Source organism: Ailuropoda melanoleuca, chromosome 4, assembly GCF_002007445.2.
Source record: "Ailuropoda melanoleuca isolate Jingjing chromosome 4, ASM200744v2, whole genome shotgun sequence".
In the NCBI taxonomy this organism is placed as follows: domain Eukaryota; kingdom Metazoa; phylum Chordata; class Mammalia; order Carnivora; family Ursidae; genus Ailuropoda; species Ailuropoda melanoleuca.
Genome location: NC_048221.1, coordinates 41263792 through 41280679, shown reverse-complemented (window position 1 = coordinate 41280679; position 16888 = coordinate 41263792). Strand labels below are relative to the sequence as shown.

At 37.8% G+C, this 16888-nt stretch overlaps 1 protein-coding gene across 13 annotated transcripts in view; it reads right to left on the bottom strand.

Moving 5' to 3' along the window:
* CHL1 (cell adhesion molecule L1 like) overlaps positions 1 to 16888 on the bottom strand; it is a 219264-nt gene that overhangs the window by 20078 nt on the left and 182298 nt on the right. For all 13 annotated transcript variants that reach the window (XM_019805547.2, XM_034658655.1, XM_034658658.1 and 10 more), the window contains 6 exons: positions 15835 to 16001; positions 13167 to 13332; positions 10366 to 10490; positions 5209 to 5310; positions 4812 to 5009; positions 3043 to 3113 (listed from right to left, as the gene is read on the bottom strand). In XM_019805547.2, the coding sequence (XP_019661106.1) occupies positions 3043 to 3113; positions 4812 to 5009; positions 5209 to 5310; positions 10366 to 10490; positions 13167 to 13332; positions 15835 to 16001 (829 nt within the window). The remainder of the gene's footprint in view (positions 1 to 3042; positions 3114 to 4811; positions 5010 to 5208; positions 5311 to 10365; positions 10491 to 13166; positions 13333 to 15834; positions 16002 to 16888) is intronic.

Genomic DNA, 16888 nt, shown 5'->3' with positions numbered 1-16888 from the left:
GTTTTTGTCTACACTTTCCTCTATACTCTATTTTTTCACTCCCAAAGAACTGGGAGATACAAAAAGTGCATGATCATGAACTGTATGGTTGTGAAAGGGATTTCCCATGACTTTTCAGTCTGAAAACTGAGACTCTTTCCACCTGACTCCATCCATCCTTCTCCATCTGCCTTCCAAAAGAGGGAGATTGAGTAAATCTTTATTTCTGGATAATAAACATATGCATGTTTATACATTAGTGCCTAGAAGATATAGCTCCTCTCTCTAATAAAATAATTCCCCAGCTTCTTGACTATTTCTTTAAGACAGAGTGCCCCCCTGCAACCGCATCCCTACGTCCACTTTATTTTGCTGTATAGGAAAATTTAGTGGAGGAATTTTTAGTAGAGGGGATTGGTCATTTCCAGTCTAGTTTTTTTTTTTAATCAAGCAATATTTTAATAAAAAAACATTATTGTGATTTAAATCACCTGTTTCATTTCAAAAATGGAAATATGCATTTAAATGAATCAATTATATAGGCTATGTAAAAAATGTGACTTAAGTCCTAGATTATAAGGTTCACTTATATAAACAGTAATTTTGTCTCTATATATGAGTGATTCAATAATGTCTTATATATCCGGGCACCTGGGTGGCTTAGTTGGTTAAGCATCAAGCTCTTGATTTTGGCTCAGGTCATGATCTCAGGGTTGTGAGATCGAGCCTCACACTGGGCTCTGTGCTGGGGGTATGGAGCCTGCTTAAGATTCTCTCTCTCCCTCTGCCCATCCTGCAGTTTGCTTTCTCTCTCAAACATGAATGAATGAATAAATAAATAAATAAATAAATAAATAAATAAATAAAACGATGTCATATACAATGTTTTCTTACAGAATTTACCATTCTTCTTGATTCAGTCTAACTTACTAAAATATTTTTAGACTGATTGGTTGGAAGTAAGTTGAAAGCAGTGCTGTATCAGCAAAACAATTTCAAGTCTATGCTAACTCCAAGGTGAACACTTAATTAGCTACGAGAAAAAAAACAAAAACAAAACCAAACCTTTCTGAGATTTCACAATCATTATTTATGCTTTGCATTCTAAGTTTTGCACCAAGATAATTTTTACTACCATACGGATATAAATCCACCAGGGGCTTTAGCAGTGCCTAGATGAATCAAGGCACAAGCTTTTAGTTTCATACTGCAACCTGGAATTACAATTTCCTTCAGTCTCTACCAACAATAAATGAGTACAAGTAAAATTATTCAATTTACACGTTTTGTTCCAAGGAAAATAGCTACATTTGATAAAGCTGTCCTGCAAATTTTAAAATAAACTGCCACCATATGTAACACTTTTAAGAAAAACGTATCTAAATTACCAGGCTTTTCAGTGCCTAGACTCTGGAAGAAGCAGCAGGAGTGTTTATATTTGGCTCTCAGACAACTGGCAACAAAACCACAGCAAATTCTTAAGCAGGTCCCCAACAAAGATAGCAGACCAGAGGAGCAAAAGCAGAGGTGGGGGTGGGAGTCCCCTTTTCATCACTGACTGAAGGCATGACATCTGGGTCATTGAAATGAGAGTCCCAGCTTCTCTCTATGAAATATATGGCTGATACCATCCAGCTACTGTCTCCCTTCTGAAGGAGTGGTGAGGATTAATGAGCTGATGTTGGTGGAACATGGTGTACTTCTCTGAGGAACTGACCTGATAATTACATACAATTATTTTCATCTAACCAGTTATATCACCTATCTTATGGAAATTGCTAGGGAACTTAAGAGAGAAAAAGACAAATACTCTACAAGAATAAGATATTAATGTAATTTCAGATTATAAATTAAGTAATTATGAAGACAAGGTGGTAGCAACTATGTATGGCCACAAATCCAAGGAAAGAAATAATATTCTTGAATATACTTAGATTCTCTGTATTACCAATTTTTTTTTTCAAATTTTAAATTTGCAAAACTTAGTTTCACTTAAGTGGGAATAATGGGTTAGTGTTAATAAAAAATGTTGAGTAAAAAAATCAGACTAAACTATTCATCCTAAAATTCTTCCCAAAATCATGTCTCGAAAGAGATTTAGAAATAAATCAGTATATTCCCTCATACATTCAAAAATGTTCTACATTTATGTAAAATTCAATGAATTTAATGTTGGAAGTCTATTATTAATCAGAATGTCTGAATGGTAATCTACTTTGAGGTAGGTTAAATTATTTATTGTTGAATATGTCCACGTAGAGGGGGGAGAAAGTTACCCACTGTTACAGAAGGAATTTAGAAATGACACTCAAAAGAATTAAAGTTCTCTGAGCAAATGTAAAATTTTACACCAAATTCAAAGACAAAAGTCTATTTCATAACCTTTAATAGAAACATAAAATCAAAAACTAACGATGTACTACTGTATGGTGACTAATATAACATAATTTAAAAAAAAGAAATATATAAAGGGGTAGAAAGTGCAATTTGAAGTCCAAAGATACCTATGGTAGGTTTGTTGATTTCTAGTGGTATTTTAGTGGTATGGTGACAGGCAAGATTGCCTACTACCCTGACCTCAGTTCCTATATCTAGAAAAAGGCATTAATGACAAAGCTGTTCTCAGAAAAGAGCATACAAAATGCTTAATAGTACTTAATAAGTAGTGGCTATTATTTGACAAACATCCTTCTGATATGCATAATATTTATTAGACCATGTACTAAAATTTAGGAAAGTTTTTTAGTATTTTTTGAACACAAGATGATTTAGAATATTAGTTATAAAAACACTAGGAATCTGATAACAGATTGCAACTAAATCAACCTGTATAACCTTCCATACATTACTTACCACTGTTTAACTATATCTCATAACATTCTAATCACAATCATCTGTAAAATATACAAATGAAATATATTTATAAAACATACAAATCTTATACCTTTGTTCTTAAAAAAAATATTTTTCCATTATTACACTTAGCATGCAGACCTAAAAGAAAGGAAAAAAAAAAAAAAAGAAGAACACAAAGTAGTATATAACACATTAGAGAATACACACCTCCCATTTTATTATCATTTCCTTGGGTTGAGAGGCTTGAACCCTTATGTTTTGTGGATTCTTGTCTGGAGCTGAAAAATTATAAGTATTGAGATTACTTTACCAATTTTATGGTCCATAGGTAAATCAGCATATCATCCCACCTACCCCTAAAAACAGATTTTTAAATAACTTTGATTGTATTTGTTTATTTCTATCTGGCCCAGTTTGTAAAAAGACTTAATGCAATTATTTTCTCACCAGCTTTATTGAGATATAATTGACATATAAGACTGTGTAAGTTTAAGGTGTACAATGTAATAATTTCATATGTGTGTGTGTATAAGTGTGTATATATCTGTATGTATATATGTATCCAGTATACAGATACACATCTATTTATGTGTATATATTGTAAAACGATTACCACCATAAAGCTAGCTAACACATCCATGATCTCACATAAGGCAGCTCTTAAATATATATTTTATTTAAAGGGGTAAAATTGTATGTATGAAGTGATACAATTATTATTCAATGGAAAGTAGATGATTTACTTTAGATATCTTCATTTTAAACCTGCTCTTTAAATTTTTCAACCTGTTTTAAAAAATCCTAAACCCACTTTTTAAATATACATTTTAATTTTAAACCTGCTTTCCTTTCTTTATTAGAATTATTGTTAGAAATGTATGTTGTGGGGGTGCCTGGGTGGCTGAGTCGTTAGGCATCTGCCTTCAGCTCAGGGCATGATCCTGGCATTCTGGGATCGAGCCCCACATCAGGCTCCTCCACTAGGAGCCTGCTTCTTCCTCTCCCACTCCCCCTGTTTGTGTTGCCTCTCTCGATGGCTGTCTCTCTCTGTCAAATAGATAAATAAAATCTTAAAAAAAAAAAAAGAAAAGAAAAAAAAAGAAATGTGTGTTGTGAATATCTGCCTCTAAGCTAATAAAATTAAACATCATGTATTAATTCCAACAGCCAACTGTTAGGGACAACAAATAGGTAATAGCAGATAATGTGCCCGTGAAATATATTCAAATGGATCCATTTAATAAGAAAGAGCTAAGTATAGTTTTAGTGCCAAATGCAACTCACACTTCAATCACACAAGTATCTGATTCAGTTACTATCTGTTCTTGCTTTTTCCTCGATCCAAAAAGGAAATTATACCCTAGCTTATTTATTTTACTCCAGGGAAAAAAACAATAATACCATGCTATGATCACATTGTTGACCAATGACAATTAAGTAACACAAATTTTAGTATTATCATTCTTGAGATTTAAAAAAAAAACCTGGAAATTTAGGTATCAGATATCTATTTAGATATTGAGAGATAATAAATATACTAAATGTATAAAAGTAATGATATTAAATAATTTAAACTGTTAACAAGGTGACTACCATGAATAAAACATTTTATTTCAGAAAGTTGAAATAAAAAGAAAAATAAGGGAGAAAGCTGACTTTCTATATACTGAACCTCAGTTTATAACATACTTGATATCTGATTTTAACACGATACGTGGCTATCACAACTAACTCAGAGTAATGTTTGCCTATATACCTCCCTGTAATCTCCGGCTCTCTATCAAACATTTATATACTACTTATGAATCTGATGTACTTTGAATATTTGTGTGCTGTCAGTTCACAGGACTTTTTAAGCTCTCTAGTAGGAGAAATCTAAAAACCTACGCCATACTATCAGTTTTTTTTAAAAGATGTGGAAAGATGGAGCAGAACTAAAATATTTCCTCAGAAGCCTGACGTGAGAAACCACATACCTGCTGGAGGGGTTTCATGATGGTCTGACGGCTGGCTAGGTTGGCTTCTCCCTACTTCATTCACGGCTATGACCCTGAACTGGTATCTCACATATGGAGCCAAAGATAGCGTGATGGTTGTTTCTTTGCCTTGGACTCTAGCCAATTCCTCCCATCGTCCAGGTTCTTCTTTGTTTCCTTCAAATTCAACAATATAGTCTGGCAGTAGAAGCAGAGGGGAGAAAACCCATTAGAATGGATTTAGTATTTTAAGTATACTAACATTCACACACAGTATAAACAGTTTTAGAGGATGTTTTATGAAGGATAATCTAGCAACTGTGGTTTAAAACAATGGCTTTAATATTAATTTTGACTCAGGAGGGTAAGGAGCACAGTTATCCCAATTCTTCCCTACCGCTAATATGGCTATTGTGGTCATCTCCAGCTTCCCACGTCAGCCGAACACTCCTGTTCTGCCTTTCAGACAACTGTAGGCTTTCTGGTGGATCCGGAACATCTAAGTAATAATAAAAATGAAAGTAAGGAGAATGCAGACCCTGCCTTCGTCTACCCGATTTCCTCACCGAGGCACACTGCCACTCCCCTTTCTCTCTGGGCCTTGGCTTCCACGCCCAATCGTCCACATCTCAGCAGCCCTTCTGCTGCTTTTTTTTTCTTTAAGGTTTTATTAACTAGAGAGAGAGAGGGAGAGAGAGAGCACAAGCTAGGGGAGAGGCAGAGAGAGAGAGAGAAGCAGGCTCCCCACTGAGCAGGGAGCCCAAAACGGGGCTTGATCCCAGGACCCTGGGATCACGACCCGAGCCAAAGGTAGACACCCAACCCACTGAGCCACCCAGGAGCCCCAAACCTTTTGGTTCTATTACAAATGCAGCTTCCTGCTCTTCTACTCCCTACTGCAAGTATCCTCTCCCTCTACTCTGATTCCAGTTCTCAGAGGGCATCCTTGACCATGGTATCAAAATTCTTTTAGGAATAGTTATTAACAATGAAGATTTGGGGGTGCCTGGGTGGCACAGTCGTTAAGCATCTGCCTTCGGCTCAGGGCGTGATCCCGGCGTTCTGGGATCGAGCCCCACATCAGGCTCCTCCTCTATGAGCCTGCTTCTTCCTCTCCCACTCCCCTGCTTGTGTTCCCTCTCTCGCTGGCTGTCTCTATCTCTGTCAAATAAATCAATAAAATCTTTAAAAAAAAAAAATGAAGATTTGGAGCACCTGGGTGGTGCAGTCGGTTGGACAACCGACTCTTGGTTTCAGCTCAGATTGTGATCTCAGGGCGGTGAGATGGAGCTCGGGCTCCAAGTTCAGCATGGAGTCCACTTAAGTTTCTCTCTCCCTCTTTCTGCCCCTCCCCCCTGCGATCGCTCTCTTTTCCTCAAAAATAAATAAATAAATCTTTAAAAATAAATGGAAATTTATTTCTGGGCTCCATCTCTCTGGCATATTGAAGGAGCTGGGCCCAGAAATCTGCATTTCTAAACAACTGTCCTGGGTTATAATTATGTACAGTTCTGAGAACCATGATCTATCTGAAGTGGATCAGTGTCTTTCAGCTCATATGCTTATTTATATGCCTGATTCATTTCCTGTATATGACAGATCTTCCCGAGTGGGGACTGCATTTTACTAATATTGGCATCACCAACAGTGCTTTGCATGTAAATGTTTTATGACTAAATGAATAAGTGAAAAGTATATTATCACTTCAATCATGCATGTAATTACCATATTAGAGCAATAAAATTAGGTTCTATAACTATAGGGAAATAAAGAACATGAACTCAGGCTTTCTTTTCTGCATGCTCTGGATTTTTATTGTCATTTCTAACAATAAATTTTCAGTACATTATAGCAACTTTTATACTCTCTTGGCCTAAAGTTTTGAAAGAGTAGGAAGGCAGTTTATATTAGAAGAGGAAAATATGGCACTGATAAATGGTGTCAGAAACTAGAAAATTGAGTAGGTGATGACTTTTTTTTAAGTTTTTATTTAAATTGCAGTTAGCTAATATACAATGTAATACTAGTTTCAGATGTACAAAATAGTGATTCAACACTTCTATACATCACAACAAATGCACCCCTTAATCCCCTTCACCTACTTGACCCATCCCCCCACCCACCTCCTTTCTGGTAACCATCAGTTTGTCCTCTATAGTTAAAAGTCTGTTTCTTGGTTTGCCTTCTCTCTCCTTTTTTCCCCCTTTGCTCATTTGTTTTGTTTCTTAAATTCCACATACAAATGAAATCATATGGTATGTCTTTCTCTGACTTACTTTGCTTAGCATAATACTCTCTAGCCCACCCATGTTGTTGCAAATGGCAAGATTTCATTCCTTTTTATGGCTAATATTCCATTGTGTGTGTGTGTGTGTACACACACATACACTACTTTCACTTTATCCACTGATCAGTTGATAGACAATGGGGCTGTTTCTATGATTTGGCTATTGGAGATAATGCTGCCGTAAACACTGGGGTGCATGTATCCCTTTAATTTAGTATTTTTGTATTCTTTGGGTAAATACCTACTAGATTGCTTGATTGTAGGGTAGTTCTATTTTTAGCTCCGAGGACTCTCCATACTGTTTTCCATAGTGGCTGCACCAGTTTGCATTCCCACTAATTGAGCAAGAGAGTTTCCCTTTCTCCACATCCTTGCCAACACCTGTTGTGTCTTGTGTTGGTTTTAGCCATTCTGACAGGTGTGAGGTGGTATCTCATTGTAGTTTTGCTTTGCATTTCCCTGATGATGAGTGATGTTGAGCATCCTTTCATGTGTTTATTGGCTATCTGTATGCCTTCTTTGGAAAAATGTATATATGTGTCTTCTGCCCATTTTTAAACTGGATTATTCATTTTAGGGTGTTGAGTTTTATAAGTTCTTTATATATTTTGGATACTGAGTAGGTAATGACTTTAAGAGTGTTAAAGTCCATGGAAATTTTTATTAAAATAAAAACAACCGCAAAACAACAACAAAGAAAACTTATCTCTAATGGTCTTTACTTCCAAAATTTGATTTCAATGTTCTCTTGTATTCAGGGACATTTATCTTTTCTCAGAGGAGATAATTACATAATATCTCATCGGGCTTTCCCGTGGGCTCTATATTCTCCAAGTGGGAAGCAACATTTATCGCCCATGCTGCGGACGTGCCGACTGCTGGAAATTTACATTGGCAAAAAACACATTGTTTTCAATTCAAAAGAGACTATTTTATTTCTAAAATGTGGTCACTGACGCTGCATAAACTTTAGGGCCTGAAATAGAAATTATTTCCTCAACAGTCCTCAGATCTGTGAGCTTAGAGAATTTATGTTTGTCTTCAGCACTGATTAAGAGCTCATTCATGTTTAAAGTTACCTGAAGGAACCAATACAGTCTATAGCATCTGACACTAAAATGTGCTCTTTCCGAGAATCATATGGAACAAGAACTGATGGGCTGCACTTGATACTTAAAAGATTGATACTCTTAAAGGACAGCTACTTATAATTGGAATGGGTCAAGCATATGTTTGCAAAAATTGTTTCCTCAGGAAAAGAAGTTTTTAAAGAAACTACACAGGGATCTAGTTGTTATTGTCTGTTAGTGAGATACACTTCCTAAGACCAGGGATTGGCCTAAAAAATTAGAAGGTAAACTCCAAGAAGTGGTTAAGAAAAGGAAATCTGTGTCACAGAATATTTTTTTAGATTAATTTATATTTATTATTAAAAAATTGGTAGAAAAAAATTCATATGTAAATATTACATATAATCATAGCAAATATTTATTTAAAATTATCAAAATTTAATGGTTCTAGAAGATGGTAGCCTAATCACAAGACTCAAATATTAAATTTTGCATGGCAACTTGACAGCATGAACCAAGTGGTAGGGCGCCCAATCCCTTTGCTGGCTCCATGGCTCAAAATACTGAGAGACAAAGTCTATGGATCTGAGACTTACCCTTATACTTCTGGTGCCTAGAATAAACTCCAGTTTACCTGAAGCTCCACTATTTTATCTGATGACTTACTAGTGAAATAATTCCTAGAGGGTCAAACCTTTCTGTTTGTAATCCCCTTAAGTAGCTGAATTCCTATGGCCAAACCTCTCGCCTAAAGGTATAATTCTATCGAACCAAGTCCATACCCTCTATTACCTGGGAACTCCGTGTGTGTGTGTGTGTGTGTGTGTGTGTGTGTGTGTGTGCGCACGTGCGCACGCGTAGAACCCAGTCCGGTGACCATTTGCTTCACTTGAAGAGCTCCAGCCTGTTTACTCATTTTCACATCCTACCTCCAAAGAAACTGAATTATTTCCTCTCAGCTGGTAGCTGTGTTAGCAGCCTACCTGCAGGTCCCAGCAACCAGATGGCTAAAGATACAAATGTCTGTTAACAATAATGATTACACATCTAAGAAAGGAGTTTAGGCAAAACCAACCATCAAGGAATATCAGAAAACTGAAAGAGAGACTAAATAGTGCCCACAGGAACAAAATTATAAGAGAAAATTATAAAAAAAAAAAAGTCTCTATCAGTCAGGGTTCCAGCAGAAATTAAACAGTTCACGCAATTTGGATAGTACCAAGAGTTGTGGTTTTTTTGTTGTTTTTTTGCTTTTTTTAAAGCTCTTTCAAAAGATCATTGGCAGAATATCTGGGGTGGGGGGTGGATGGAACGGTTAATAGAATCTTATCAGGGAGGATTTTGAGAAGAGAGCCTCCCTGGGAGAAATCAGTAAGTGTGGACACAGCCTGCAGGGAGCGAATATGCAGAATAAACACACCCACCCATCCCCCTCTAACATCAGGGCTCCCCATTGGCTGAACCACATGGAAGTCTGAGGGTGAGTGGTTTGTTGATGTTGTCCACAGAGGTCAGCTTGCCCTATCAGATAGCTTGTGGAGAGTGAATCTGGCAAGGAAACTGGAGGAGAGATGGTCTAGGAGATGGTTCAAGAGCTAATGGTGGTCTAAGAGATGCTCCAGGCTAGTCTAAGAGCTTTAAACATGGTGATTACCAGGCTAATTGTGTTGATTACACTAGTGAAGTATGCACATTATTTTCTAATTAACATTATCATTAAAAAAAAAAAAAGCCATTCCTTTGCAGAACTCTTGAAGTTCCTCCACCCCTTCCTGGAACACTGAGAACTTAGTCCGCATCTCTGGTTTAGAGCATGACCACGGAGCCAACACCATGGGATGCCTAGCCTGATCCCCCCATGCTAACTCAGCCCCATTCCTCAGCTCTCTATGTCTGCAAGCCGGGGAAGGGCAGCTCAAGCACCCTAACAACTTTCTTTCTGCTGATAACATTACCTGCCTCCCACCGCTACTGGCAACATTACCCATGCAGTGAAAAGAAATTAAGCATTCATTAATTTCTTTAAAGCCAGAAGAGGAGAAAGCATTTGAAAGTGCAGTGACTGTTTAAATGAAAAATTCAAACGAACGTGTATGTGCAGGGGTTCAAATACTGGTTGATGTAATGGCCTAAGAACAATGGAATTTAATCAGTGATGGGGAAGAAATGAACAGAGACTTCTCATTAGTGCACTTACCCAGGACAGTTACTTGAGTTGCATCAGTAACACTATCCAGAGCCGTCTGAGCTGAACAGGAGTAAATACCTTGGTCCTCTGAGGTGACATTAGATATAGTCAAATTAGCTCCATCAATAATTATCCTACCAGTAAAAAAAATGAGTACATGATGAGGAGGAAAACAACAGAAAACAACAATATATTCAAAAATAGATATTCCCCATAGGAAAAAAAAATCCAAGGAAGAGTTACAAAACAGAACAAAACACAGCTTCGCATAGTGCAAATTTTCTTAGTGCTACAGTTGAAACTGGAGGTGAAGTGTTACTCGAACAGACACAACTGTCTACACAGCCATTAAAGCTATCAATTGGTTTGGCTTTGTTTTCATTACCAAGTCCAACCACGTGTGATGTACAGGTCAGTGACAGAACTGTGTTGCCTGTTTTTTTCTGAAGACTGTACTATGTTACAATAGTGAAGATACATTTGGATAATTTATCTTAAGGTTTGTTAAGAGAATCACCTACATAGGATCAACTGGGGTGCTTTTTACAAGGCATGTTCCTGAATCCCAGATCTACGGAGCCAGACTGTCTGGCCTGGAGTCTGGTAATCTGTGTTTTTTGACGAAGGTCCTTTATCTCCACCCCTGTACTTCACTAGTAGAATGCACATCTGATAAATCTAATTTAACAATCGCACTGTGATTTATTTGAACAGTAGAGGGCAGACCAGTACCTCTTATTTGCAAATCATTGGCCACTAGCTTTTTCTCATTTGTTCTATTTTGCCAATTTGTAATCCAGGACATGAAAATTTCTTTACTATAAATTATACCTTTTGCCCTTTACCTATGCATTATCAACTTAACTATATAATATTTGTAATAAAATTAAGTTCCACTAAATTGAAATATATTTACAACAGTTTGCTATTTAGTCGAAATAAATAATGTCCTTGCAGAAAAGGAGAGAAACTCTTATATAATTGACATTTCTGATGTATAACTCATTTAACCTCTTCCTAGGTAAAAAGCCTCTGGCCCCCAACCTACTATCAATAAGAAGGTGTCCCAGCAGAAGGTGAGAGACAGGAGTTTACTAATGGTTCCCTAGAAATTTAGCAAATACCTGTGATCTCCACCCCCTGCTAGAATTCCATGCCCGCTCTAGGTCCCAGTCAACCCCAGCAGCAAGAGTTACTCCCAGCATTCCCCACTCAAGATCTCTTCTAAATTATCCTAGCTAAGGTTACTGTTCCTCACCCCTACCCTAGGGAAAACGGCAGAATATCTGTGCCACTTGCTTAGATCACGGAGATACAGCCAGAGGCTCATTTGAGTGTCAGCCCCAGTATCCTACAGAAACTATTCAACTGGGCCACACAGAGGATGGTTGGAGTTTCTGGGATCAGGGCCTAAATATGCAGGTCACATCACCAACTAGGCATCAGTCTCTGATTCCCTTTTTGGCTGTAGCCCAGAGGTCACATGCAAGACCCCAGGCAACTAGGCAGGAGTGACAAAAGAGAAAGAATATGGAGGGATCCCAGCGGCTGAGATCCCAGCAGTGGATAGATCGACTAAGATGTAACCTAAGGGTGAAGATCTTTGTTGCAATGTGTAGTCTTTTAGGTCGATAATTAAACTCCTCTTGTCCCAGTGACAACTAGGTGTAATACATACGCTCCTTTCTACAAACTCCTATGTTTACAGGAAGGATGAGATGGGATCAAGTAAGTACCCAGCCGAGACCAAAGCCCCTGCACACAGGTGGCGCAAGAACACGTACGCACACACACAGCAATAGGGGCCAAGCAGACACGAGGAATGAGATAAGCCATTAAATGTCTGCAGACATTAGTACAAATTATGAGAGCTAAACTGGACTGAGTACTTAGCGTTTCTAAGTTCTTGGTATATTAACTCACAATAACCTTAGGAAGGTATCTTAGAGTGCAAAATTAAGGCACAGAGAAGCTATGCAGCTGGTCTAAAGTCACAGACGGGAAAAGTGATGAAGATGAGATTTAAATCCAGGCCACTGGACTCAAGTCCATGCTCTTAATTACCACCCTGCCACAGTCTCGCCGAACAAACGCATGTCCTACCTTCAGATTTACGTTTTCAGACTGATGAATAACAACATAAAACTGCAGGTGAGATTTGGCCAAGGATGGTCTATTTCTAACCCCCACTTAATCACAGTGCAAAAGACAGGAGAGCTAACTTCTGTATACTTTCAAAAGATAGCATAGGCATTCGGTAAATATTGATTCTTTTCTCTTTCCCTAATGTACTTAATACCATCCAATGCTAGTCAGCATTTTTTCACACTTCTTCCACATTCTCACTTCTATATTTTTTTCTGTATTCTCTCTATGGAGATTAGGAGGCTTAAAAGTGTATTTGTCAATACTTTCTAACTGGAAGGACTGGAACCATGACTCAGGTACTGCCCATTCATGAGACAGACTCATCTGAGTTTGGGATGGAAACAGGTGACAGGCAGGGTCCCCTCCAGGCCCACGTGAGCAGACATGCCTCACACACCCAGAGTGGGGTCTGTTTCATGAGCTAACAGGATGGTACACATTCTATAAAAAGTCAGCAGTGAAAACAAGCAGCTAACCATGCGAGAGAAAAGTGAAACTGTGCATTGCATTATCTTTTAAATCCTGCTGTGAAGACTGAAAGATATTAATCACTTTTTGTATTTTAATTCCATGTGAGCACTTTTACAACTATTCTTTTCAAGTGCTCGGTGTTCATCCCAAGCCAGTCTGATGACATGACATAGCGTTAATACCTTCCCTACCTGCCATCCTCTGTGGCATTAATTTCAAAGGCTTCGCCATTCCTACTCCAGGACAGCTTCAAACTCTGCTTCAAATGTGGGTCGCACGTGCTCTCGCAATGTAATTCAAGTGCATGCAGTCTGGGGACACGAGGGTTCTTCGGAGCAACTTGAAGCTTTGTAGCATCTGTTTTTACCAAACAAAGAGACTAGTGAGACGCATACATCCCAGCTTACTTTGCAATCAAGTGCCTACAATTTAATCAACCCCAATTCTTGATGGAATAGTCATATCTTCACACAGTGTTTGCTCACTGTAATTTCTTGACATCATGTTTCATTACTATTTTCTTTCCATCAGGCCTGGACCTCTGAGAAATTAGGGTGGGAGTACTAATTAATATCTTAGCAATTTCCCTTACTACTTCTTGGGCAAAAGGAGTAAGAAGAGTGGGAGCAAACAGATGTCTCTGGAGGTTGAAAAAATACAATTTTTCTTTCTAGTGTTTCTGGTCACGTGATCACACCACCATGAGGGGGAAAAAAGGAAATTAATTGATTTTCTATTAATGTGTTTATTAATCATTCAGAAACTGGGGGTTAAATGGTAAAGCCCATGCATAGATGATCTATCAACGTGAAGGTGGGAAATGAGAACGTAAGCCTGGTGAAGAAGAGGCTGTGTCTGTTTTGTTACACGAAGTAGTCACACAGCCTAGAAGGGACCCTGTATACAGCAAGCACTCAACACATATTTGTCAAAATTCTTGTTGAATGAGGTATAGTGCGTGGTATTTTAAAAGTAAATCAGTGGTATCCATAATATGAAGCTTAACAATTTAGTTTCAAATTCAAATATATCAAATAAATTAAATTCAATTTCAAATCAATAAATTAAAAAGAGTCACATTTGGCTGTCTTAAAAATGCTTGCTCATTATGACTGTTTCAAATACAGGATCCTTACTCTTAGAGGCCCTATTAAGGGTAGATGTACTTTACACTGTTGTACCACTTGGTAACCCTCGCAGAGACCAAATCTCATGAGCTGACCTCCAATTCCACAATATGTTTTAATATTCACTACCTACATGTTACAACATGAACTGATAAAAAATTGAAAGTGATAAAAGAAATTGATCATTTGGTATCCAAAGCATGAAAGTTGAAGAGATTATTTAATTGAATTAATTGTAAGTGGATTATTAAATATCTACTCCTATTTCTTAATTTAAAAGCCAGAAATCCACTTAATAATAACATATCACTTAATAAAGCACTTCTCCTATGGACCAGGACCTCTGCTAAGAAGTTCATGGTCACACAACACTTTATAATTAAAATAATTCTACAAATATTAATATTTTCACCTTACAGAGAACATCAGGTTAAAATAAAATTAAGTAACACCAAAGTTTCCCAACGGGCAAGGGGTTGAAACTGAAATCTGAAGATACGTGTGGCAGAGACCAAAGCTCTTGCTTTCAAACACTATGTGATACAGCCTCTTACTCAATTCCACTCCGGAAGTTTCATTTTTTATATGCAAAAATTGTGTTTTATTCTTCACCGATAGGATTCTTATATATGCCTTACATATAAAGTGGGTGTTTAGAGCAGATGAAAAGTTCATGACCCTGTCCATAGCAGTACTGAGGTCCACTCTGGGCCAAGCGCTGTGTAGGGCGATAGGAAGGGGAAGGTTCATTTGGATTCTGGGCTTCCCTCTCTTTGACTTTGAATCTGACTGAGCTGCTAAACTTTGATATAGGTTGGTTTTATGAAGTATAAAAAGAATCATCTTCATGGACTTCACAGGGGCATTTTGAAAATTGTCCATGACATACAAACGTGCAGGCAGATGTGAGAGTTAAGCAGACATCTGAAGAGAATATCCATGTGCTTTAAAAATATAGTCCCTGGGGTTGGCATGCTGGATAACTTAGGGTGCAGAAAGAAACAAATACTACAAAAGAATATAAGACAGAAGAAAAACAAGGAAGGGAGGGTATGTGTGTGAAGAGAGAGAGAAATGTCAGGATATCCACGAAAATGATGATTCGACAAATGCACTTGTCATCTAAGGAGCAGCAGCAGTAGGCTACCATAGTGACAAGTCACAAGTTGTATAGATACTCCCCGCAATCACTGTAGGATCTCTCTATTACGTTTTCCTGAAAAGGATTTTCAGAGCAATTTTAGAACCAAAATATTAGTGAAGCCCAGGACTTTGTTCTGAAGAGAGAAAAAATACAAAGCTGCTTATGATGCAAAAAGAGAACAAAAAATCTTCCATCCTATCATGTCCCACTCTTTATGAAGCTGATTTTTATGGGTTTGTGAAACTTTTAGCTCTAAGAGTTGATTGCTGATGACATTCTATTGAGTTTGTTATTGAAATAAAATACAGTCACAGAAATATGAAAAAACAGAGCATTTTAAATAATTGCCAGTCATCCCCCAAATACCTAAGTCCCTCTTAAAATTGTAAAAAGCCATGAACACATCATCAGCATACCCTATAATTGTGGGGACAGTCTTTTCGATGAAACACAATCTGGGAGTTTTGAAATACAGTCTAAAAACTTTAACAGGCACTCAAATTTAAATCATGTTGTTTCATTTGGGAAAATGAAGAAAAACTGAGCCCATGTGAGAATTCATGCAAAGTAAAACCAAAATAAAAATACTTCTAATATCCAAGTTGGCTGTGACTGCGGTTTTTCCTTTAGCATTTTCTACCCAACAGGAGTATGAGCCAGCATCATCTTCTGTGGTTTTGTTGATCTGCAATGTGCCATTTTCATAGACATGGTACCGTCTACCTTCAAGAGGTTTCGCCTCTTCCACCTTCTGCCTATGAACATAGAAAGCATAAATCAATTTTAGACGTGACAGAACCGTAGACTCTTTCTGATACTCGTTGCTGATACTCATTCAAGCTTACCCTTTCTCCAGGAGCTCTGCAGACCTTATGAAATGTTCCACTGGGATTTATATTTTTCCCAGAATGGGTCCTAGCTGAGATGTTTATCTGAACTGCCCAGATAGACTGTGGCTAGAGGAAATCCGGGACATGCTCTACATTTCTGCTGTATTTCTCATAGCTGTAAGGACCGTTTTTGCATCTGTCCTCACAGCTTAATAAATATTTTCTGGTGTATTGATGGTGAACCCTTTAGTTAATGATCGCTTCAGGGTACTAAATGGGAAAGCTAGTAATTGAAAGAGATAATGAACCTTCTGAAACTCCTGCCATCCTGGGGGAACATTGGTCATTCAGAAATATTATAGGCCAGGAAGTAGTTCCTGTCCCATGGACATGGATTACATTTGCCCTTATCAACCCAGAGTCATTTTCTCCTGCATTCATCCATTTTCTGAGCATTTGCTGCCAAAGCGTGATTTACCCAGTACATTTCACAATAAGAGGTTCTGCTGGAGCAAAAAAAAAAATTCAAAGGGTAAATTCTGGCTGCTGTTCACATAGGACTTCCCAGAGCTCGGGACTAGGATAAGGCCCGTGAGGCACTTGCCTTAGAGACAAAATGTAAGGATTACCAAAAAATCTCAAGACTCAAAATAAATAATATTTTAATGGAGTATTTTTAAAAATAAAGACACACACAAAAAATCCACGATGAGCAAAGTATCCAGTTTTTCAATAAAGACAGGATCTGACCCTGCACTTGAGTGACCCTGCCTCCCCCTTCTCACTCTAATCTTGGCCCTGCAGAGCCATGG